General features: G+C 44.3%; 1 protein-coding gene across 6 annotated transcripts in view; it reads left to right on the forward strand.

The window, feature by feature from the left end:
- The window catches only part of PCBP4 (poly(rC) binding protein 4), a 263525-nt gene that overhangs the window by 187381 nt on the left and 52274 nt on the right, over positions 1-23870 (forward strand). For all 6 annotated transcript variants that reach the window (XM_069644020.1, XM_069644025.1, XM_069644022.1 and 3 more), the window contains exons 2-6: positions 7099-7261; positions 10934-10957; positions 11039-11071; positions 19887-20003; positions 23706-23837. In XM_069644020.1, the coding sequence (XP_069500121.1) occupies positions 7166-7261; positions 10934-10957; positions 11039-11071; positions 19887-20003; positions 23706-23837 (402 nt within the window). In that variant the 5' untranslated portion in view covers positions 7099-7165. The remainder of the gene's footprint in view (positions 1-7098; positions 7262-10933; positions 10958-11038; positions 11072-19886; positions 20004-23705; positions 23838-23870) is intronic.

Here is a 23870-nt window from a genome sequence, read left to right on the forward strand (position 1 = left end):
AATTTCCCTCTCTAGTCACATATGTCGCCTCGATTCTGTACCAGCGCGTCGATGCCTCGGCTGTTAGCACTAAACAAGAGACCACAGACCATAAGAAAATATAATCAAAACAAGGGATGAGTGCTTCCCTTTTTGGCTGGCAGTTACTAGTGTGGTGTTGGTATTACGTTATCATTTTGTGGATGCGTAATCTCCTTGAGGGTTTGCTCAAGAGTTCCGAGGCACTGTGGGGACTACTAGCCAAATAATCATTTTGGTTTCTCTCTTGCTGTTAGTTGGTAATGTTAAAGGTATTTGTACCGCACACCGTCACCACTGGAGTGGTGCCCAGGTGCTTTGGCGGATCTGAAAAGGAGAGTGTGAAGAAAGAGGGAAGTAGGTGTGTTAGTAGGGTGTAGTGGGAAAAGGAAAGTGAGAGTTGTGATGTCCTGTTGGCAGGTTATGTGTTGTTAGTCTGTCGTTGCAGTGTGGTGAAGAGTGTACAGATTGATGTGCCAAGAGGTGGTTGTGTGAGTTTCTGTATGAGAAGTGTATGTATAAAGTTGAGAATTGGCTTTGCGGGTTTTCCTTACCTGTCTTTGCGTTTCTGTGCTCAACATCTATGATTAATCTGTGTGTTTGGAATTGTAGTTTGTCTGCTTAGTTGGCAGGCCTGTTGAGCAGTGGAAGTTTTCCTCTGTTAGCCAAAAGGGTTTATGGTAAACCCATGCCTACTGATAGAGGTGTCCGTGCCAAGAATGGCTGTCTGCAGAATGAGTATGGGGGGGCAGAAAAGGAGAGTCTAACAAACTGATCTCCACTACCAATCCATACCAGATTGGCTTCGGGTGGAAAAAGAGGGAGAACGGGCCCTGGCTCATGTATGTAGTGAATTAGTAAATAAGCCTCTGGAATGCAATCCATAAGCATCCCATGGCCCATTGATTCAAATGTCCCGCAAGTCACCATCCTCTAGCAACCCATGCCCTCCCCGCCCCAAGCCTTAGGTTTCTCCTGGCAAAAGAAGTATACAGCTCATCCAAAGGTTTTCATGCTTGCCTCCTGTCACTCTGGGAGCTACTTTAGGCAATGACTTCATTATACCACTGGCGCGCCAGCAGCTCACAATGTTCCGGAGTGTGGCCCTGCAGAGTCCCTGAGCACCCGGGCACCAGGGCACATATACATAATAGCTAATGGGAAATGGACTGGGCTAATTCCATGTGCTTTGGATGTACTGGAGTTCTCCACACCCTCATTCTTTACCAGTATCCTCATACCTCCGTCCACATCAGTGATTGAAATTGTGGGACGGTATGAAGCCACACATGTAGCTCAGAAGAGCCTGGTTAGGTTGACACTAAATAATTCCAGTGGCTACTTTTGGCACCCCAGGTCGTCTCATGCCATTCAGAAATTCATATGTGACTATTTTTCTGTGCCCCTAATTTGGATGCAGAATTATAGGTACAATGCATAAAAAGCATATCAAGGGCCTGATTCAGTGCAGTGCAAAGTCAGTGCAAATTCATTTTGTACTGGAAAAATAACTGTGTACCGACTTTGCACTGAAAAAATACACTTTGCACAGTTCCATGTTTCAGGGTTTTTGTCGGCAGTGCAAAGTCACTTTTCGGTAGTGCAAAGTCACTTTGAACCATGCAACAAATTTCATGAATCGGTCTCCAAATGTTTTAGGCATTATTGTGTTACGCAATGTGTGAAATTCAACAATTCGTAACAAGGAGCGGTAGCATAACATGTACTTGCCAATTCTGGCACCACATCTGCTTCATGTAGCAAATCCAAAAGCCTCTCCTCTGGCATCTGATTTTGATTCAGGCCCAATGGGAACCCCATGTATTTTGCACCTTCAAAAAGCAGGCGGATTCCATAGAATTTCATTGAAATGCCCAGCGGTATTCATCATTGCTTGCATGTTTGGTGTAAATAGGCACAGAAACCCGACACTGCCTAGATATGCATGCATTGTTTCCATCTCAAAGTGCACACCATCAGTTTGTTTGTTTGTTTGTTTGTTTTATTTATTTGTAGAGCGCTCCGGACCCGTCGGTAGAAGGGCGCTTAAGAAGGCGGTTACAGGCATAACATATACATTACATTTACAAAGTACAATAATTTACAAAGCAAGGGTTTACCTACAACAATTTACATATAATACAAGTATGGTTGCGGCTGTTAGCTTATTAGAGGTGGGGGTAAATGCTACTCATTGTTCAGTAACCAGCCAATAACAAGTTTCCTAAAGATCGGGAAGGATTCATTGGTTTTAATTATGAGTGGTATGGTGTTCCAGAGTTGGGAGGCTAGCACAGTGAAGCTCGTGCCTCCTGCTCTTTTTAAGGCAAATCTGGGCACTAGCAGGCATAAGGAGTTGGACGATCTAGTGGTTCTAGATGTAGGTTTTAAGGTGAATTTGTTGGAGATGTACGGTGGGGCTAGATTGTTTAATGCCTTGTAAGTGAGGCAGATAGTTTTGAGGTCAATTTTTTGCTGTATGGAGAGCCATTTGCACGCTTTCCTGGTTGTGGAGATGTGCTCACGCCTTGGGATGTTGAGTGCTGCGCGTAGAGCATTGTTTTGGAGAACCTGGAGTTTGTTAGTTACGGCTTGGTTGGCTCCTAGGTACAAGCTGTTGCAGTAGTCTAGTTTGGATTGGATGAGAGCTCTGGCCAGAGTGAGGCAGCTGTCGGGGGATAGGAAGGGTCTGCTAGCCCTGATTAGCTTACCCATATAGGCAGTGGCCGAGGCAGTTGAGTTGATTTGTTTGACAAGGTTGGTGTTGGCATCAAGGTGGAAGCCTAAGGTTTTCACACTTTTAGCAATAGGGATGGTGTTACCCTCTATGATAATGTTCTTGTAGCTGGGACTGAGTTTGGACAGGTTATTTGGAGATCCGACCAATAGAAGCTCCGTCTTCTCATCATTCAGGCAGAGGCCATGGGTGGCCATCCATGCCTGAATGATGGAGAAGATTTCGTTGATCCGGATGACGTCCGCATTGTAGTTGCCTGAGATGGTGAGGAGAATCTGGGTGTCATCTGCATAGTTGTTGTAGGTGACACCCAGACGGTCCAATATGTCAAATAGAGGCTTCGTAAATATATTATACTGGGTGGGGGAGACACAGGAGCCTTGTGGGACTCCGCAGGTGATGGGGATCGGGTCCGCAGCAGCTGTGGTGGAGAAAACTCGCATGGTTCTATTTGCTAGGAAGGATTGTATCCATGCAGAGGCAGAGGAGGAGAAGTGGGCTGCGATAGAAAGGTGGTTGCATAGTATTTCGTGGTCGACTAAATCGAAGGCCACTGAGAGATCTAAAAGAAGTAGGATTGCTGCATTGCCTTTGTCTTTGATTTCATCAATCTGACTTTTGAGGTCAACCAGAGCGGTTTCAGTACCATGTTGAGGTCTGAAGCCAGATTGACGCATACCTAGCAGTTGGTTAGATTCCAGGTACTCCTGAATCTGGATGTAGGCGACTCTGTCCAAGGTTTTTAGCAGAAAAGGGACAGTGGTGATTGGTCTATAATTAGTTGGTATGGCTGGGTCTAGGGATTGTTTTTTTAGGAGAGGGAGTACCCAGGATTGTTTTAGGTTGTTGGGGACAGAATTGTTATCGAATGAGAGGTTGATTAGCTTGGTGATAAAAGGGGAGAGGTCTCTGGCCGCGTCTTTTATTATTTGGGCAGGGCAACTGTCCCCTTTGCAATTAGAAGGTTTTAGGGAAGTAATGATTTTTTGGACTTCTAGGCTAGTCACTTTCTTAAAGGTGAAGTCTATGTTGGCTTTGTTGGGTGTCGGTGGGCTTAAACTGGGGTTGGTGGTTCTGTTGCTGAGGAGTTGTTGACGTTTGTTCTCAATTTTGGTCTGGAGCCCTGTGATTTTATTGTTGAGGGCATTCTGGATGCTGGTGCACCAGGGTTTATCTTTTGAGCAGTTGTCTGGAGGGGGATTGGGGTTTTCTAGCTCCTTTAGAATTTTAAATAGTTCTTTGGTGGAGGAGCCTGCCTGGTCAATCCTGACGTTATAGGCATCTTTTTTGGTACAAATTATCTCGCTTTTGTATAGCGTGAAGATGTTTTTGAGATTGGATTTGTTTTCAGGTGATGGGTTGGTTTTCCATAGTAGCTCTAGTTTAGCTTTCTTTTTCCTGAGTAGTTTGAGTTCGGGAGTGTACCACGAGTTCAGGTGGTTTATTGGTTTGCTTTTGCGTAGTTTCAAAGGGGCAATGGTATCAATGGCGGTAGCCATGGAATTGTTGAAGGTGTCAACTAGTAGTTTAAGGTCAGCCTTGTCCGGTAGAGCGTTAAGGGTGGGTAGGACCAGAGGTAGTAAGGCTTCGGGGGTAATGTTATGCTTGTTTCTGGTTGGGCAGGATGGAGCCAGGGGGCGTTTTTTAGGCGTGGCCCAGTTGGTGTGAATTTCGAGTGGGATAAGGTAGTGATCTGTCCATGTAAGTGGTTGGGGGGCCTTGCAGGTGGTGTTGCAGTTGAGAGTTGCTACCCAGTCGAGAATTCTGCCTTTCTGGTGGGTCGGTGAGATACTAAGTTGTGCGAAACCGTGCTCAGTGAGGGCGTTTGCTAAGGATGCGGCTGGTGCGCCCTTGGGGTCGTCATACCCCAGATTGAAGTCGCCGAGGATGATGGTTTGTGCTAGTGGCTTGGAATTTTCAGTGATGAGTGCTGTGATGTCTTCTTCAAAAGTTCCTGGAGGGCCTGGGGGTCTGTATATAAGGTGTAGTGTGATCGTACTTGTGGAGGAAGTTTGTAACTTGATTGTGAGTAACTCGCAGGATTTAAAGTGAAATGGTGGATACTAATCTACAGCCTAGCGGCGATTTTGAGATGAACGCTACGCCTCCTCCTTTACCATTGGGTCTGTCGGCTCTGAGGATGGAGTAGTTGGCAGGAATGGCTAACGACAAGTGTGGTCCTGAGGCCTCGTGTAGCCATGTTTCCGTTAGGGCAAGGAAGTCAAGATCATATGTTAGAATGGTGTCGGCAATTTCTGTGGGGTGAGCGGGCAGGGATCTGGTATTGAGTAAAGCTCCTTTTAGGGGGAGTGGGACGGGCTCATTAGAGGTCTTTAATTTCTTTTTGGCTTTGGTTTTGAGTTTGGCAGGGTGGATGCTAATTGTAAGGGGCAGCCTAGTGCCTAGTCTGTTGTTGCGGGCAGAGAGGTCAGGGTTGGTAGAACGTAGGGGTTCTGGAGATTTTCGTCCGGGTGCCACCGAGAGACATGGAGCACTAAGTGTACTGTGATTGGGAGTTTTTTGTTAGGGGTAGTATTTGCAGGGGAGCGGTTGTCTACGGAGGAGGTGCGGTGAGAGTGGTGATTAGGTGGAAAAGGCGGCTGGGAGGGTAGGAAGGGCGTGGGGCAGGGGATCGGGTAGTGCCTAGGGCAACCTAGATTGGCTAAGCCGTTGTTGACGGTTATGAAGATATTGCTGGTACAGTGTACATTGTCCGGTATGATGCAGAAAGGGAACATGGTGAGAGTGAGAGTGAGCCAGGAGATCATGGTCTGGACGCGCAGCTGTGCAATGCAAATCTGGTGCACACTTGGGCTAGGTTACAATGAGGTAGTGCCTAGATTTGAATACAAATAAATGCCGTGCGGTAGCAGCTGGGGGTATATGCTAGGCGGGTGTAGGCGGGTACATGGAACACATCGAGGCAGTACGTACAATGACAGGAGTGGTGGGAGCAAGAACGGACTAGCAGGGGTGTTTCCTATCAGCAAAGGTCGGAAGGGACAAAGAAGATGCTAGGTGCAGAGTCACTAATGCAAGATAGTAGGCTGAAACATGCTAAAATGACACTTCTTAAAACCACATATTGTTTACTTGCATGTAGGACTGGTCTATCACGGTGTCATGTGCCATAAGTGGCAAGTAATATGCATGGGATAGGTGTAGTTAGCAGTACAGATGGTTCATGCACTATCATTGGCCACAGTTTGGTTTGCTGGTCTGCAGGGTGCTAGTTCAAAGGAGGTCATATGAAAGGAGTGGAGCATACACATCAGTCATAGGGCGGTTTTCTACTAGTTGGTGACACTTATGCGATCATGAGGTGCAACAGAGGATCAAATGAACAGGTTATACTACAAGCGCATGGACCACAGCGTTATAGGCATTAAGTCTATTTTGGAGTGCGAGGGCGTGGGTGCCTGTGTTGCGAGCCTTCACGAGGGCTGGGAGTAAGGTTACCTTGACTGTAATGGTGAGACGGTGATGAGGGGCTGACTTTCAGCGTTCCGCGCCGATGCGCCTGGTTGCGCTCGGTCAGCTCAGTCAGGGGGGTGGCCTTCTCTCTAGGCCTTACCTCGTTGGCCGGCTCTCGTCTGTCGGTGATTGGGGGCAGGATGTATTGCCGGTTTGCACCAATCCTGGAGCAGGATGCAGGGTGCAGGTTAGGCGGACGTTCTGAATAGGGTCAGGCGCGGGAGCACCAAAGCGCCGCGGCCATCTTGGAATTGCCGGAGCAGACGATTTTCAAACAGATTCAGGGACACAATGGCAGTGTGTGCTTCGAGGCTGCTGTTTTTGGGGGTAAGCAGGCCTTGTAGAGTGAAGCAATCAGGTTCTCTGGGGTAAAATCGAATTTAGAGCGGTTGGAGGCGAGGAGGTAGCGTGAGGATAACGAGGGCTCTAAGGCAGCAGAAATTATCTACTGACACCTAAGTCTATACGTAAGTGGTTCTCGTCTTGCAATATCCGGGCTCTGTGTTTGGGAAGGTTAAACATAAACAATACGACACATATAGAAGACATTTGAAGGATATTGAGTCATATATAATGCACAAAGAATTATAGTTTGCCTCACATGTGGCAATTAGATGTGCAGTGCAGTAGGTACCAGTTTCTGGTTCCGCAGTCATAGCTCCTGCTTACTGGCTGGTGCCTGATAACCAGGTTCTGCATTTAGCTCCTGCTCCTCAAATTTAATGTATACCTGTTTAGTTTCTCTTTATCATTCCTCTCTTCTCATTGACCCTCTTCTGTTGCCTCCTCACTCCTGTTCTCTCCACTCTCATCCATTATACTTCTCATTCTCTGCTTTACATTTCTCCTTGTCTCTCTTGGTCTCATAGAACAGATTTCTCAGCAAGTGGCAGTACGTGGCGCTGTGATTAAACTGGTTTGATCTCTTCTTGCATCATGGCATCCCCAGACAGAATGAGCGAGGAGGACAGCGTCATGGACGACATCAGCCAGAAGATCACGTTGACCCTGCGGATGCTCATGCTTGGGAAGGTGAGACATGGCCAGAACCCAGATCCTCTCGCCAACTAGATGTGTGTGAGAAGGAGCTCACCAATCCGCTTCTTCCGCCTCTCCGTGTGTAAGGGTGAAAGGATCATCCACGAGCTTGCATTAGTGAATGTGATAAAGAGTCGTTCAATCAGGCAGACATATCATGTTGGTGTGTGACACGTAATCCTGCTGGTTTACAGACCCTCCCTTCCAGATACATGGCAACACATGGGGGTCTCTGAGAGATCAGGAGGAACATCATGAGGATGGGGTTACATCCACACATTTGTACTGATGGAATATAAAGTCCAACCATTGCATATTGTCTTCACTTTTCCTGTGTGGTGCCCATGGGCCCTACTTGCTTCCCAGCTCCATCTCTGACCCCTCAGTACCCTTTGGCCTCTGTCTGTCGCCTAGTTCATGTATGTTATTCATGTGCATTAAAGTCCCCTAGACATGCTTTGAAAAGAATTGAATGTACATCAGCGTCCAAAAGTCATTACATTTTAGAAAATAATAATATAAACTAGGGGGACTTCCAAAAAAATACAAGTTGATGCATATGAAATCCACTTGTGTCATAATTGCAATGTGCATCCCTTCATGACCTAACAAAGGCTAAGGGTCACAGATCTAAGGATCATGACAAAGGTCACTTAGCACTATATTGAGGCTTATGGTGTCATACCTGAAAACCTGGAAACAGCAATGATGGTTTAATTCCTGGCCATGTTTTGTAGTCTTAGTACCTTGTGTACCTTTGAAGGCTTTGGAACTATTTTTTTCTACAAGTGTGGGTTGTGCAAAAAATGTTGCTATAATGTGTTGATCAGCTTAATCCATGGGAGTAACATAGTTCCTGCAACTGCTGCAATTAGTTCGAGCCCAGGTTATTGTGTGCTGAAATCAACATCTTTCTATAAGTTCATGTCATCTGTACTTGTGTGAATACATATTAACAAGTGCATAAATCAAGCAGTCTGCTGTGTGGAAAATATGCGTGAAATCCACCATATAGATTTACTTGTACCGTATTTTTAGTGAGCCGGTTTTGTGCCAAATAATGATTGAATCCGAACAGGTAACACACACCTTCGGGGTGGGCTGGATGTATGAAGAAGACTTGTGTTTGAGCCCTTTTATTCATTCACTTTCGGTAAGGGATACGAAAAGTGGTTCCCTGACAGTGCGTTTCTGCAGTGGCTACCTACAATCCCTGTTCCCCGATTAACCCTCTTATAAAATCTACTGGCTGCTCCATCTCCATTTTGTTGTCAGACTTGAAAGATCGACGAAAGGATGACTCCGCCCGGACTGCCGTTTTTATGTAATGGAAGCAGTTTCTTCCCAATATTTTAAGGATTTCATTATTTTAACTTTTACGAGTGCAATGGCTTTCAAATGTTAAGGCATGAAATGTAATGACGTTCGCTTGCACGAAGTGAACGGACGTGCTGGTGGAAAGAGAGCAACGAGTGAGAAACATCGGACAGAGGTTTTTCTACCTCCCTCTTAAATTCCAAACAATGCTGGCTCCCTGTGCCGCCATTTTGCGCTATGCCTCCCTTTCCACCTCGGCCATCTGTTTGCTCTAATAAACACAGAGAGGGGACTTTGCATTCTTTTGTTTTCCCTTCTGAGTTTTCCCTACATTTATTGTTAAGAAGGTGATATTTTTTGTTTTTCAGTATCAAAATATACTAAAGCATAATTATGCAATTAAACCGACAGAGACCGTTTTCTGCTTTTATGACAGCTGAATAAATGCCACGTGGGAAGTGAGCGTGGGAAGGACTAGGAACATAAGGCATGTAGTAAAAAATACTGCCGGTCACAGGTCATTTTCTGAATTGGAACCCTGCAGTACAAACCACTCTTCTAATATTTCTAGGTGTTTATGACTCATGTTCCACACTGCGATATCTGGTTATGAGCATTACTGTGCTCTAGCACCTTGAAGCGTCTCTTGTGCTAGATGGAATTACCAATAAAGATCTCAGACCAAATAACCGGACAGACTCCAAAAATATGGCAAATTAATACTTTATTCTCAATTTAATAAAGCAGGGAAAACTGACGAACAACGAACGGACTGATGCTCGCACACTCACAAACAAACTTGGTTATACAAAGGTTATATACCCCAATATGTGTCATCTATGACGCCATGCTATGTGGCAAACTACAAAACCTATTGACGTGATGGATTGGTTAGGGGAACATATATACCTATGGCATGCATATGGGTTAGTACTTCATTGGCTGCCCCTTATCTGTAGGAAACGCCTTGGACTACCTCTAAATACATCCAATACTGATTATAGCAGAGAAAATAGCGACAGATTTGCAACATTGTATAGTAGGCTGCCCTATAGACCCTTTGATTGGTTGACATTCTCACCCAACCTTGGACTTTTGGATTGTTAGCAGTACATAAGCAAAGCGAAACTCAGGTGCTTGATTCACGTCAGATTACTCCCCACTTTCCTAATTAGTTAATCATCTCTCATCAATCCAACCATAAGCCAACGTTTCCCATCTGTAGTTGATCTTGTAGTCTTCTCTCTGTTCTGGGATATTCCAGGGAGGGTAAGCACATCACTATCTTCAACCAAGGTTAAATGAATAGCCCTTGTTTTCGATTTGTGAATCAAGTGTGAGGAGACCACAAGTATTTTCATATTGTTTCAGCATGTCCTCGTATATCTTCTCGATGACATCATTCTGCCCTCGTCAGATTTCACTCAGCTCTACATGATGTCCATTGGTGTCTTGTGACTTCCTTCCACTCTTTCAGTGCAAGTGTACATTCGGTATGGTTGCCTGCGTGCATATCGTCTCTCATACACTCGATGCGCTATAGGCCTAACACATGGGGCCCCAGATGTAGCCCTTCTCGTGCTATTCCAGTTTGATGGCCGTAAGGGGGCAGGAGCTAGGGAACATGCATCCAGCTGCTCCTCTAGATTACCCTTTCTATGGTATACATGCCAACATTCTGAAGCAGCTGGAGGGAGATTTTGTCACGCAAAGCAGGAGAAATGAATTTTCCCATAGGCTTGCATTGGGTTTAGAATTATTTCAGGTGAGAGAAAAAGAAAAATAACAATAGTTCTTATTGAAAAATCAGAAGTCTCCCACCTAAATCCAGAGGGTTGGCATGTATGCTATGGTGAGCTCAGAACCAATCTTTTTTTGCCCAGTAAATTGCCACCTTTGTTGGATGCCATACCGTTGCCTTTTAAAGTGGCAGTAATTTTACCACTAGTGATGGATTTACCACCAGTGGATTTTAGCACCAGGTTCTCCATCTGTAATAGATGGAATGTTACTACCAGTGGTCATTTCAAATTACTACCAGTGGTACTCAAACTGCCCTTTCTATGATTTGATTAAACTTTACTGGGTGACTCTTCCAGAGAAAGGTAGAGTATGTAACTGGAATGAGGAGGAACCCCCTCTCCCACATGACCCTGCTCTACTGACCTCTAGTTCAGTCCCTTGCTGAAAGCCTAGGAGGGAGTGTGCTCCAGATCCGAATTTCAGGAAAGAGTATTTTAGGGAGTATCTGCTCTGCTGGGGGGCAGGGGGAGGCGTTTTAACACAGAGGGTTTGTGGGGCTGATTCTATGTAAGATTATTAATTTCTGTATTTTCTGTTTCTTTGCAGGAAGTGGGGAGCATAATTGGAAAGGTAATGCGACTTATCTCAGGTTTAGATTGTTAGATTCCAAGAATCATGATAGTTTGATTAATGTCCTCTTTTTTTCGGCAGAAAGGAGAAACCATCAAAGGAATCCGGGAACAAGTAAGGATAAAAGTGCATGCTCTCTAAACTTCCCTTGCATATTAATTCCATAAAATCTTCTTAACCTCTTCTGTGCCTCTTCCTTCCTTATTTCCCTTCCCTTTTTTGCTTTCCTTCCCCCCTGCAGTGACTCTTATTCCCACACTGTTTCTTTCTCTCCTGCCCTGACTCTTTACTTCACTTATTCCCACAGTTTCATTCACTCCTGCCCTGACTCTGTACTCCGCGTATTCCCACACTGTTCCTTCTGTTCCGCTCTCACTGTGTACATTGCTTATTCTCCTACTCTTGCCTTACCTCCTTCACTGACTCCGTACTTCGCTTATTCCCACACTATTTCCTTCACTCCTGCCCTGGCTCTGTGCTTTCGCTTATTCCCACACTGTTTCCTTCCCACCTGCCCTGACGTTGTACTTTGTTTATTCCCACACCGTTTCCTTCTCTTACTCTGTACTTCGCTTATCCCCACACTGTTTCCTTCCCTCGTGTCCTGACTGTGTTCATTGCTTATTCCCACACTGTTTCCTGACCTCCTGCGGTGACTATGTACATCGCTTATACCCACACTGTTTCCTTCCCTGACTCTGTACTTCACATATTTCGACACTGTTTCGTTCCCTGCTGCATTGACTCTACTTCGTTTACCCCCATACTGTTTCCGCTCTACTGGCCTGACTCATTACTTTGCTTGTTCCCACACTGTTTCCTTCCCAGACTCTGTACATTGTTTATTCCCACACTGTGTCCTTCCCTCCTGCGCTGACTCTTTACTTTGCTTATTCCCACACTGTTTCCTTCCCTGATTCTGTACTTCACTTATTCCCACAGTGTTTCCTTCCCTCCTGCCCTGACTCTCTACATCGCTTATTCCCACACTGTTTCCTGCTCGCCTGACCTGACTCTGTACATCGCTTATTCCCAGACGGTTTGCTTGCCTCCAGCCCTGACTCTGTGCATCGCTTAATCCCTCACGGTTTCCTTCCCTCCTGCCCTGACTCTCTACATCGCTTATTCCCACACTGTTTCCTGCTCGCCTGACCTGACTCTGTGCATCGCTTACCCCCACACTGTTTCCTTCCCTCCTGCCCTGACACATTACTTCGCTTATTCCCACACTGTTTCCTTCCCTGACTCTGTACTTTGCTTATTCCTGCACTGTTTCCTTCCCGGACTCTGTACTTCACTCGCTTATTCCCACACTGTTTCCTTCCCTCCTGCCCTGACTCTACATCGCTTATTCCCACACTGTTTCCTGCTCGCCTGACCTGACTCTGGACATCGCTTATTCCCAGACTGTTTGCTTCCCTCCAGCCCTGACTCTGTGCATCGCTTAATCCCTCACGGTTTCCTTCCCTCCTGCCCTGACTCTTTACTTTGCTTATTCCCACACTGTTTCCTTCCCGGACTCTGTACTTCACTCGCTTATTCCCACACTGTTTCCTTCCCTCCTGCCCTGACTCTACATCGCTTATTCCCACACTGTTTCCTGCTCGCCTGACCTGACTCTGGACATCGCTTATTCCCAGACTGTTTGCTTCCCTCCAGCCCTGACTCTGTGCATCGCTTAATCCCTCACGGTTTCCTTCCCTCCTGCCCTGACTCTCTACATCGCTTATTCCCACACTGTTTCCTGCTCGCCTGACCTGACTCTGTGCATCGCTTACCCCCACACTGTTTCCTTCCCTCCTGCCCTGCCACATTACTTCTCTTATTCCCACACTGTTTCCTCCCCCCTGCCCAGACTCTTTACTTCGCTTATTCCCACACTGTTTCCTTCCCAGACTCTGTACTTCACTTATTCCCACACTGTTTCCTTCCCTCCTGCTCTGAATCTACATCGCTTATTCCCACACTGTTTCCTGCTCGCCTGACCTGACTCTGGACATCGCTTATTCCCAGACTGTTTGCTTCCCTCCAGCCCTGACTCTGTGCATCGCTTAATCCCTCACGGTTTCCTTCCCTCCTGCCCTGACTCTCTACATCGCTTACCCCCACACTGTTTCCTTTCCTCCTGCCCTGCCACATTACTTCGCTTATTCCCACACTGTTTCCTCCCCCCTGCCCAGACTCTGCACTTCCCTTATTTCCACACTGTTTCCTTCCCAGACTCTGTACTTCGCTTATTCCCACACTGTTTCCTCCCCCCTGCCCTGACTCTGCACTTCCCTTATTTCCACACTGTTTCCTTCCCAGACTCTGTACTTCGCTTATTCCCACACTGCTTCCTCCCCCCTGCCCTGACTCTGCACTTCCCTTATTTCCACACTGTTTCCTTCCCAGACTCTGTACTTCGCTTATTCCCACACTGTTTCCTCCCCCTTGCCCTGACTCTGCACTTCCCTTATTTCCACACTGTTTTCTGCTCTCCTGCCCTGATTCTTTCTTTGATGCCTTGCTCTTTTCTTCTTTTTTATCCGCACTTCTTCCTCCTCTTCCGCCCTTTTTCTTTCCTCTTCTCTATTCAAGTCGATTTCCAAATCTTCTTCCATCTTATCCCTTCTGTACCGTATGCATTTTCCTTCTCTGCATTTTATTTCCTTCTCCTTCTTGCTGCCTCTCTTTCTGTGTATTCCCTAATCTCTCTTCCCGTTCTCAACCTCTCATTCTATCAATCACTTTTTGCTTACCACTTTTCTTATTTTCGTTTCCTGCTTTCTTACACTCCTTCATTCTCTGATCTTCTTCCTCTACTTCCCGCTTTGATTCCTTCTCTCCTCCACTCATGTCTGTCTTCCATCCTACCCTTTTGTCCCTACCTCCTTCACTCTCCTTTATCGTCCCTCCTTACCTCTCTCTTGTCTTCTCCTCATCACTATCTCTCATCCTCTTTACTTTCTTTATGGTGTCCCTTTGCTTCTCTCTTTCCCTACTTTTTCTTCTGCTCTTAACCCCTTTTCTTTTCTCTTTCTCTCTCTCTTCCCTCCTCTCTTTCCGACTGTCTAATACGAGCATTGATATACAGATAAAACTCAAATGGGGAATCGAAATAAATGGCTTGTGTGTTTGTGTGTGTGTGAGAAAGAGAGAGAGATACTGGAACTGTGGGAAGTGGGAGCCTAATATGAGGCAGTTAAGAAGCACTGGAAAATATTAGGCTTGACTTTCATGTGCAGCAGGAAGACATTGGCTATAAGTCAGGAGAGAGTTCCAAACTAGAGCCGCATAGCAAACACATCGGTCCCCGAATCATGTACTATAAGTGCTGGGCTACAATACATTCCTGTGTACATTGGACACACATACTTTCCCTTAACATTTAAGGGGTGGAGGAGGATCTAGAGGGGGCTTACTCTTGACAAACCAGATTGAGAGAAGCTTAGAGAGGCTAATTCTGTTCCAGTGGGAATGGTGACTTCTGAGAATGAGGCTTTGTGGATTAGCATTGCAGTTTTGAATGGAATCCTTGCCTCTTTGGGAAGTGTGCCAGGCCCAGCAATGACACACTGAGCAGGTATGGTTTTCATGTTAACTACTTTTATTCTTAGATTCAGTTTTCCAGGGAAGGGGTTGGATGAATGCCTATAGGGTCTAAAGTAAATCATACAGCCAAATCGGAATGAATCTAAATAAACAGTAGTCAGGATGGGTCAACACAAAATGGAAGTGGAGTGTTTAGCGTTCTCCTCTCTTCGGGAGTCTCCTTATGTGTCAGGGAGAATAGAGTAACACATTTGCTTCCTCCTTGAGTTTCTCCTCTACTGGGTTTCCTCAGCTAGCTTTATACACCTTAGTCTGAGCAAAGGTTTATAAGGGTTCTTCCGAATGGTTATTTCCCCTTTGGTTTTGACTCCTTGTCGAGAATTGGTTGTTCCCACTCGTTTCTGCAACTACCAACATAAGGAGTCTACTGGTTCAAACCTGTTATTTGATTAGGTCTATTAGTGTTGCTCAGGCTCAGCAAGGATTTAAAAGTGTCAGTGTCAGGCAGCGGCATCTTGGATTTACCTTTAACCTTTTTGGTGGGTTACCGCAGACTGACCTTTATGCCACCATCATCACCATGATGTCTCTGTGGAGCGAAGACTCTTTAATCGGACCCCTGTCTCTCTTCGTTCAGGTAAGGCAGTGGCTTCCACCTAGCAGGGTTTGCTAATTGTCCAAGTTCACTTGTAACGCCAGGTTTGTTTGATAACTCCACTGTTAGACCATTAGAGATGCTAGCAAAGCCTTCTGGAACTTGAGTTCCTTTGGGTCGGTATTCCAGGGGTTGCAGCTGGTCTTTTGACTGCAGCTCTAGGGAAATAGCGGGCCTGCAGACTTCAAGACTTCAACCTCATCCCCCACCCTGGGAGGCACATCAGGTAGCAGCTTGACAGACCCCATCTCTAGTAGCCCACTATCCCCATATGTCAAGAGAGTGAGTTCTTAGAACCAGAGGAGACAGGGGAGTTGGTGTACAACTGCCTCTCATGACCGCCGCTGGTGCTGAGCTCTGTGCTTGCTGTAGTCTAGACGGTGGGGTTTGGGAAATTGAGATGCAGGGTGTTGCAATGTTTACCTCAGAGAAGGTTGCTTTTTCATTAAACTTGGGAAAGGGTTCTATTTTTCTCACTATACAAATGTATATTTTAAGTGTAGCTCCAACAGATTTTTATTTTTGCTTCTGTTTAAGGTACCATCAAGTGACTGAGTTGAGTGGTACAATGGTGTGGTAGTTTTATAATTCTGTACTTGCTGTCAATTAAGAGAAGCTCAGTTTAAGGTTTGTTGTGATCCTTGAGGGATTCAGTGACAGTATTTAAATACAAACATATGCCCACGATGTTCAGCTCCCCCTCTCCCAGAATTATACCCCCAAATGTCAGAATGGGCCACTCTGTTAGGATGTCAATTGTCAGGCTGAGTGACTATCGGTGAGAGGAACACACCAGAAGATTGGGGTATAAATACGTTTAGATTTATGGAGGCTGACCATAAGCTGGAAACAACTTGAAGTCGAAGCCAAAACAACAGGATCGATTTTCCATATGTTTCAACAAAGTAGTCTTTTGGATGAGTAAACAGTTTCTCAGTTCTTGGCAGTTCTCAGTCACTCGTAGTCTGCAGGTTAAAGTATCACCTCACTTCTTTCTGGATTGTCCATGTAGTTTGCTGCTTCTCTTCTCGGTGTCCTAGTCTTTTGAAAGACCCCTTTATGCCAAAGACTCAGGCTGCTGGATTAGCCCTTGGTAGCACCTCATAGGAGGCCGGGAGCCACACAGCCAAGTCCTCAAAGCTTTCACCAGGGGTTAGGCCACATGGATTTATTGTCGGGTTGGGTGCAGGTACGTCATTTCACCAAAATGCGGGTGAAGCTGATGTGACATTACACAACCCTTGACCTCTGAAGACATCACAGGAATTGATGTCATTTGACCCCACCCCAAAATGATATCACGGGAAGCAATGGAACACAACCTTTCACCCCTTGACAAAACAGGAAGTGGCATCACACAGCATTGTTCCTAAGTACACTACGTAAAATATGGTTACAATATCACTATAATGTTATATACATTTCATACAAGAATAGATCGCCATATGTATCGTTAAGATCAGTGGGTATAGGCCCATATTACCAAATTACTGTGAATGCAAGCAGACGTCCATGGCCAAATGATAATGATGTGTTATTATATAGCACTTACGCTTAAGCGCTTTATATAGAACAAATATACACCCGATATCACCCAACCTGTGTTGGTACTCATTTATCGACCTCAGAAGGATGAAAGGCTGAGTTGAGGTGTTTAAGAAGAGACTAAATCAGTGACTCACCCTCTGAAGTCTGCCTGAAATAACCCTCTAAGGAGTCTAGAAATTATTGTATAGAATTCCAGAAAGACACATTATTTGGTATTCCTATTCTTTCTTATTTAGCGTCACTGCTGAAAGTGTTAGACTGGTGCAACCCCTATTCTTTATATTTTTTTAGGAGGCCTGAACAAGGAAGCCAGCCACTTCAGAAGCAAAAAGCCACATGGTGCTGGTCACAGGGGTAGCAAGGGAGACCAGAAGGTTGCAGTTGCGATCCCCGGCAACCACTAAATGACGTCCCTGGTTGGGTGGACTTGTATACCCTACCTCTGAGCTAAGGGACCTGACATTGAGTCCCAAAACTGCCTACCCTCCTCTTCCTCCTCTATGTTTCTTATCAGACTCTTGTCTCCTTCCCTACTTCCTCTCTTCTGCTATACCTTTCTACCTCTCTTCACTCTCCTGTTGCCTCAATGCGTTAGCACGTGCTCATACAGCCTCTTTCTGCTGCTATGTCCTTTTAGGTTTGGGATGGGCCTGATGGTCTCTCTCTTAAGGTTTCTCTGCCTGTCTCTTGTCTCTTCTCTCCTCCCCTTTGATGTTTCTTCACCCTCCTTCACATTGTATTCCTCTCCTCCATGATTATGTACCAATTACCAGTCCTTTGCCACTATGTGATCTTCTTAACCTTTCCCTCTGTCTTCTTACTTTCAACCTCCTCAATTGTTACATCCTCCACTATCACCACCTTCTCCCAATTCACTACCTCCTCCTGAACCACCACCTTCTACTCAGTTACCAACTCCTACTGAATTACTACCTCCTCTTGTCTTCTTACTCCTTCTCTCCAAACTCTTGTCTCCAAACTCCTCTGCCCTTCCACTGCTCCGCCTGCTTCTCACGGCATCCGTTTTCAGTCCAGACTCCTTGTCTTCAACACTGTTCTGAACCACAACTCCACTCTCAACAGACTCCCATACTCTGCTGCCATTCTGCCTCTCTAAGTGAGGGCCCGATCCCCACCCCTGGGGTTGCTCTTGCTTAATTTTGTTCATGTTCTATATACGTTTTGTATAAGCTACTGAATTAGTTGGTGCCGAATGGCATGCAACTTCCTCACTACTATGGAGATCCCTCCTCTGCTTCTTTCTGCTCTTCTTCTGTCGACAGAGGATTTTTTAAGGTGATCTGACATCTTGGAATCCCATAGTGTACTCTCACAGGGAAGGGCCAACCGAGGGAAGCTGAACACTCTGTAATTCCTCCTCGCTTTCCTTACCTGTGGCTACCATCTCGTAATTCAGAGGTTCCCTGAGCCTGGAAGCTCACACAGGCTTTTACATTTTTTTCAATTTATATACAGGAGGAACAATGCCCTTTTGATCACAAAAGAACATACAATAGATAAGAAATCAGAGTTGATGCGAAGCAGTGAGCTTCTTACAATGGGGTGAGTTTGAGGGAGATTCTGACCAGGTTGTGGAGTGGAGTAAATGGAACAGTTACCAGGCACAATACATAGGTGGACATACATAGATCAAGGATTACCAGCATTGAACATTTTTAAATGCAGGTAGACGGTACGGCCAGGTGTTCTCGGGATGTGACCATGATGGGTGAAGTGCTAGAGTGGCAGAGGAAGTGAGGGACAGGGGCAGGTTAGAAGGTTAGAGGAGAGGGAACAATGTTAGCTAGTAGGCTGATGAGAGGTAGGTTAAGGGATTAACTCAGAGGTGAGGAGGTAGACTTTTAGTTTTAAACAAATCTGTGTGGACTGTTTCTCAAATGTTTCGGAGAAGAGGAGCAAGAAGAGAGACAGCGCGGAAACGAGAGGAAGCAAAGGGGGGGCAGGATGTCACAAGGTTAGTCAAGGTGGCAGAGCAGAGATCACACAATTATAGTTTGGTATTGGTTGACAAGTTGGAGCATTATTAGGTATAAAGTAGCTTTTTGCATAGGTGTGGTTGAGGAGTGCTTTAGATAATTATAATTATGATTATTAATACTTTATCATCATCATTACTGACAGAAAATGGTGACTGCAAATCCAAAGGAGTAATTCTGGCTTTAAACATGCCACAGAGGAGGCAGAGTGTTTAATATTTTGGCAAATGTGATTTTCATTGGGTTGATGGTCGAGATTGTTTGAGAGTTGGTAATGGGTTGGATGTTAAACTGAGTGCTCATTGCTGTCCAAGTTACTTTCCGGCAATCTTCATTATTCCAAGTCTTGGTGTTCCTCAGCACAGTCCTGTTTACCTATGTATTGATGGGATTTATGAACCATGGACCTTACTGGAAGCAATAGAGCGCTGTACATAGGAGACACACCCAGGGGGTTTCAGGTAGGGTATGTGGTAGCAAGCTCTAGTAGGTGTGGATACTACACAATCAGGGACTGTATAACTTCCTATTTATCCGCGAAGTGAAGTAAAGGTAATACAAGTAAACATGTGATGAACAATAAGAAATAATGCTAGTACTAGGTAGTTTAATTCATTGGATGGACGAAGGGGTAATGGTTTACAGATTTTGGATGCTCAAAGTTGTTGTGATTAGGTCTACTTTTAGAATACGCCTGTTTGCATTTTTGAGATCTTTGCTGTAAAAGAAGTTTTTAATTTGTTTGCATATTTTCATAGAATTGCTGATTTCGGGACTGTGTCCTAGAGGATGATGCAGGGTCGAATGGGATACTATTTGTATGCATTGCATCAGGTTTCAATTTAGTTAGCAAACACTCTTTCTTGGCTATGTAAAGGATTCTATTGTAAGCCTTCCATGCTTGCAGAATGCCACGCTTAGTTGGATTGAGTGTTTAGACATCTGAGGCAAAGATCCCTTAGCTGGGATTTGAGCGACCTGACTCTAGGGTTGATTCATTTTTGAAAGGGACTAAGGAGGTGGGGGTTTGTGTTTTGGAGAGAGTTGGATTCAGTGAAAAGGGAAGCAAGCCACACAGTGTAATCAATTGTGCTTCATCATTCTCCCCCTCAGTCATTCACCCGCTGAGTGCGGTTCAGGTTATGATTAGTATGTGTGTTGCTGCACTCCCTCACTATTCTCTCCTGTGTTTCAGAGCAGTGCTCGTGTCTCCATCTCAGAGGGCCCCTCGCCGTCCAGAATCACCACAATCACTGGACCCACCGATGCAGTCTTTGAAGCGGTCTCAATGATCACCTTCAAACTGGCAGAGGTAATGCGCACCGTGCATGAGTCAGGAGGCAGTGGGCATATGGAATCCCTGAAGGGTGCAGTCATTAGACACTCAGAATGTTCAAGCAGCAGGTGTGATGCCTCTTCCCAGCTATCCTTTACCTCATTCTGCTTCTGATTCCTGGAACTCGCCTTCCTCATCTTTGAAATTAATTGCATTGGGTAGTTGTAATGCATGCACCTTTAGCCAAATCATTGGTTTGGTTAACACTTCACTGAAAAATGAGGACCATGGACTGACAAGATAGTCCTTCCACTTTCCACCACTGTGTACCACGCCCTTTATTGTACATCACTCTGTTGCTTTCTAGCTAGGCTTGCACTATAACAATCAACTAAGCACATACATCTGTAGGATGTTTTAATCGGGTAACATCTAGTTTTGGGGAATTTTCCACCCACCCCAAATCAGCTGTGTCCAATTCTTACTTAATTAACTACGTTCTTTTTATGAAGCTGGTGCACCCAACTTAACAAAATTGATTCCCTACAGCTTCCATTCCCTTTCAGGGACAAGGCATGCACAGGGTTGCACAGAGGTCTTTTTTGTATTCAAAACTAGAAATAATCAAACCAATTTAAAATATAAACAAATTATATATTTTCATCCTTCTCAATGAAATCCCAATGTCAATGGTTACTACAATGAAGAATGATCAATCCGATGGTAAATCCAATTGTCACTTCTGTGCCTTTAACTTAAATATAGAGTTTTTAAAGTGCACATATCATGGTTTACCCTGGGCGCACATTCAGCATGCGTGGAAAGGTGAATGAGGATTTTTTTTAAATTTGTTTTTTTTTCAGGAGAAAGCTTTAAGTTGATAAAAAAAACACATTAAATCTGAACATCCCTGCCTATCTAAGTCTTGCTATTTTTTCTTTTATTGAAAATAAGCAGTTCCTTCTCAATAGACATGTCCGTATTACAAACAGCAATGCTATGTAAAAACTGCACATTTCTCCATATTTCCTTAAGTATTTCAGAGCTGTGTCTTTATAACTAGAGAATTACTTCAATTACATTATTTTTCTAGGCATGTGCAAAGTGAAATTTTATATGGCTCTCATTTTGTACACGGCCATAACATAGAAAAGGATCAGTGATATCCCAGTATATACATGTGTGTCTATTTAATCAAATCCCGAGTTTCGAGAAGCACTTACACTTCTGAAATAATTACTCATTTCCCAGCATCTACAGTCAATTAAAATACCCATTCTCAGTACTTTCATAAATAAGAGGGACTAGGATTTAAGGAGCATACCTCCCCTCAGAATTATATTCCTCCTTGGCATTATACCTATACTCTTTAGGATGTCTCACAGGCAGGTGGTTACTCTCTCAAGGACTGGTTCAATTCTCCCCTTTAGTAACGGGTGGAGATGGGGCAGCATCCTCCATCACCTGGATACTCTCCTACAGTATTGGCCTGTGTGCTTCCATTTTCCACTGAGGAAGGCCTGGGGTTAACCACCACATGCTCCTCCCACATTGGTCGGCTAGCAATCCAAAATATGTCCAAAAGAATGCAAGCTATTCTATCCTCCTTCCTTGTGTTGTCATTTCCTCTTTCTATCTCCTTGTTCCAATCAGTCTGTCAGACAGTCCATCAAGGGGTGAGTGAGTCCCCTTCAGTCTATGAGTTTGGACTTTTACAGATTAGAAACCACTCCCTTTAGCAGTGTGTATCATTTCTTTCTTTTGATTTGTCAATCTGTGTGAGTAGACAGTGTTCCCAAAGTGAAATCACACTAAGCCACCCCCTTTGTACTCATTGGGCATATTAATGAGGAGAGCAGTCTAATGGGAGCAACTTCCAAACTCAGTTTCCCTCCCATTTGACGTGCTATCACCTTGGAGATGTTTACATTAAAGAAGTTTGATTTTCGAAAACAGTACTGATAAGTTTGCCATATTGCTCTCACTCAGGTGAATCAAATGATGCTGGTCTCATCACATCATGACGTGATGTGCCTTTGACAGATTTTTGCTTTTCATTCTCGGATATTTCACACAAGGATTCTATTCCAATTGCAGAATATCGGCCTAGCCGGAACAGACCCTTGGTTGTAACAATCACTGATGTGCATCATTTCTGTGTAGAAATATCTACATTTGTCTAATTTGCATAATTAACAAATATGAGAAAATATCATTTTACATTCAGATGATAGAGATTTTCCATCTGAATTTCTTTTTTTTAAAGTACGTTTCTACGATGCCCTTCTAAAAGATATTCAGGAAAATCTGACCACAAATGTAAACATTTAAAGATGCATTTTTCCCTATTTAACAACGTTATATAAATAATAAATAAATAGTAGTTCCCTTTCCTGGCCTTGCAGCAGGGTTCTTTGTGGCGGCTCAGAGCTGGTCCATTTATGACCCCTTTAAAGGGTTGGTTGTCATAGCACCTTTGTCAAAAGGTTCTTTGAAGTTCAGTTGTTAAGAGTGATTACGCAAGCTGGTTGCCACAAATTCCTGACTTCATGACTGAGTAATCGTGAATGTTATCCTTAATGTAAGACCTGTTTGATAAGATTTTCTGATTACTCAGGGCCAGTCACATGTGAGTCCACTTCTAAGAATACATTCTTTGTATTTTTAGGGAATGCTTGGATGGACTCAGTGAGAAATGGGGATTGTTAATGAGCATTTATTTTTTCTCACAAGGCCTGTTTCTCGCAAAGCATGTCCGGTCCTTTCGTGACTCCAGTCATGTCATAAAGTTTACAGGCCAACCTAAAGGCCTGGAGAAACATCCCTCAGCCTTGTGGCCGGAGTCAAATAAAATACAATTCTGCCTTCTAGCCCAAAGGTACTGTCCCATTCACAAATGCAGGATTTAATTGACTTTCTTTTCCATATGACCATGTTTTAATTCGTTTTTTAAACAGGGGCAACATAATAATATTTTTGCAATCAAGCTACTGTCAAAGATTTACATTTCAAGTCTCTGTAGGTTTATATTTTATAATGCTGATTCTCAGTCCTGCAAAGAAGAAAAGCAGAAATAATGTAGGCCTCAATCTGGTTTTTACTTTTCTTTGTCATGCTGTGTTTTTTCCATCCCAGCTTTGACTGGTCTCCAGTTAATACAGATATCTGTGTTCTTTATTTTATTTTTCAACCTTTTCATTTAGTGTGAACATTTACACTTTTGTTGTACCTGGTCTGCTGACATCACAACATTTCCTTCCATGTGTTTATTTCAAATGCTGTGCGTAGGATGCTGTTCATATATTTATTTTTCAATGTGAAGTTTCATTTGCCTCCTTAATTTCCCTACACATAAATACAACAATAGGTATGGTAAATCATCAATAGTACAAAGAAGCTGCTTTGACAGTGTGTGATTAAGAGATTTTAGTGCTTCTGTGTTGTGTTGCTGCTTTTTGGTTTTGCTGAAGGATAACAGCATTTGTTCCAATGTTTGGGCTCTTTCTTGTACTGTATTTTGTTTTCTTGATTGAAATTGAATTTTTATTCTTCTGTTCTTTTTATTGGGATACATTTATCTACCTCTATGAATGTGTGGATATGTAAGTGCTTGTGCTTTAAGGATATTTAAAAAACAAGAGAAGGATAGCCAGCCAAGGAGTTCAGAGTCTGCCATGTGTGGGTCTCATGAGGGAGAGTGGCAATGGTAGATGTAACTTTCTTCATCTTCTGTTCAAGGATGTAAACCGTGTTAACACCAACGACCTGGAAAGTGTCATACCTTCAGCAACTCTGAGGTTGGTTGTACGGTCAAGCCAATGTGGCTCCATAATCGGAAAAGCTGGCTCAAGGATCAAGGAGATTCGAGAGGTGAGCGAGGAATGTCCAAGATATCGAGGTGCT

The sequence above is a fragment of the Ambystoma mexicanum genome, chromosome 2p, assembly GCF_040938575.1.
Source record: "Ambystoma mexicanum isolate Mex_15411 chromosome 2p, UKY_AmexF1_1, whole genome shotgun sequence".
Lineage (NCBI taxonomy): Eukaryota > Metazoa > Chordata > Amphibia > Caudata > Ambystomatidae > Ambystoma > Ambystoma mexicanum.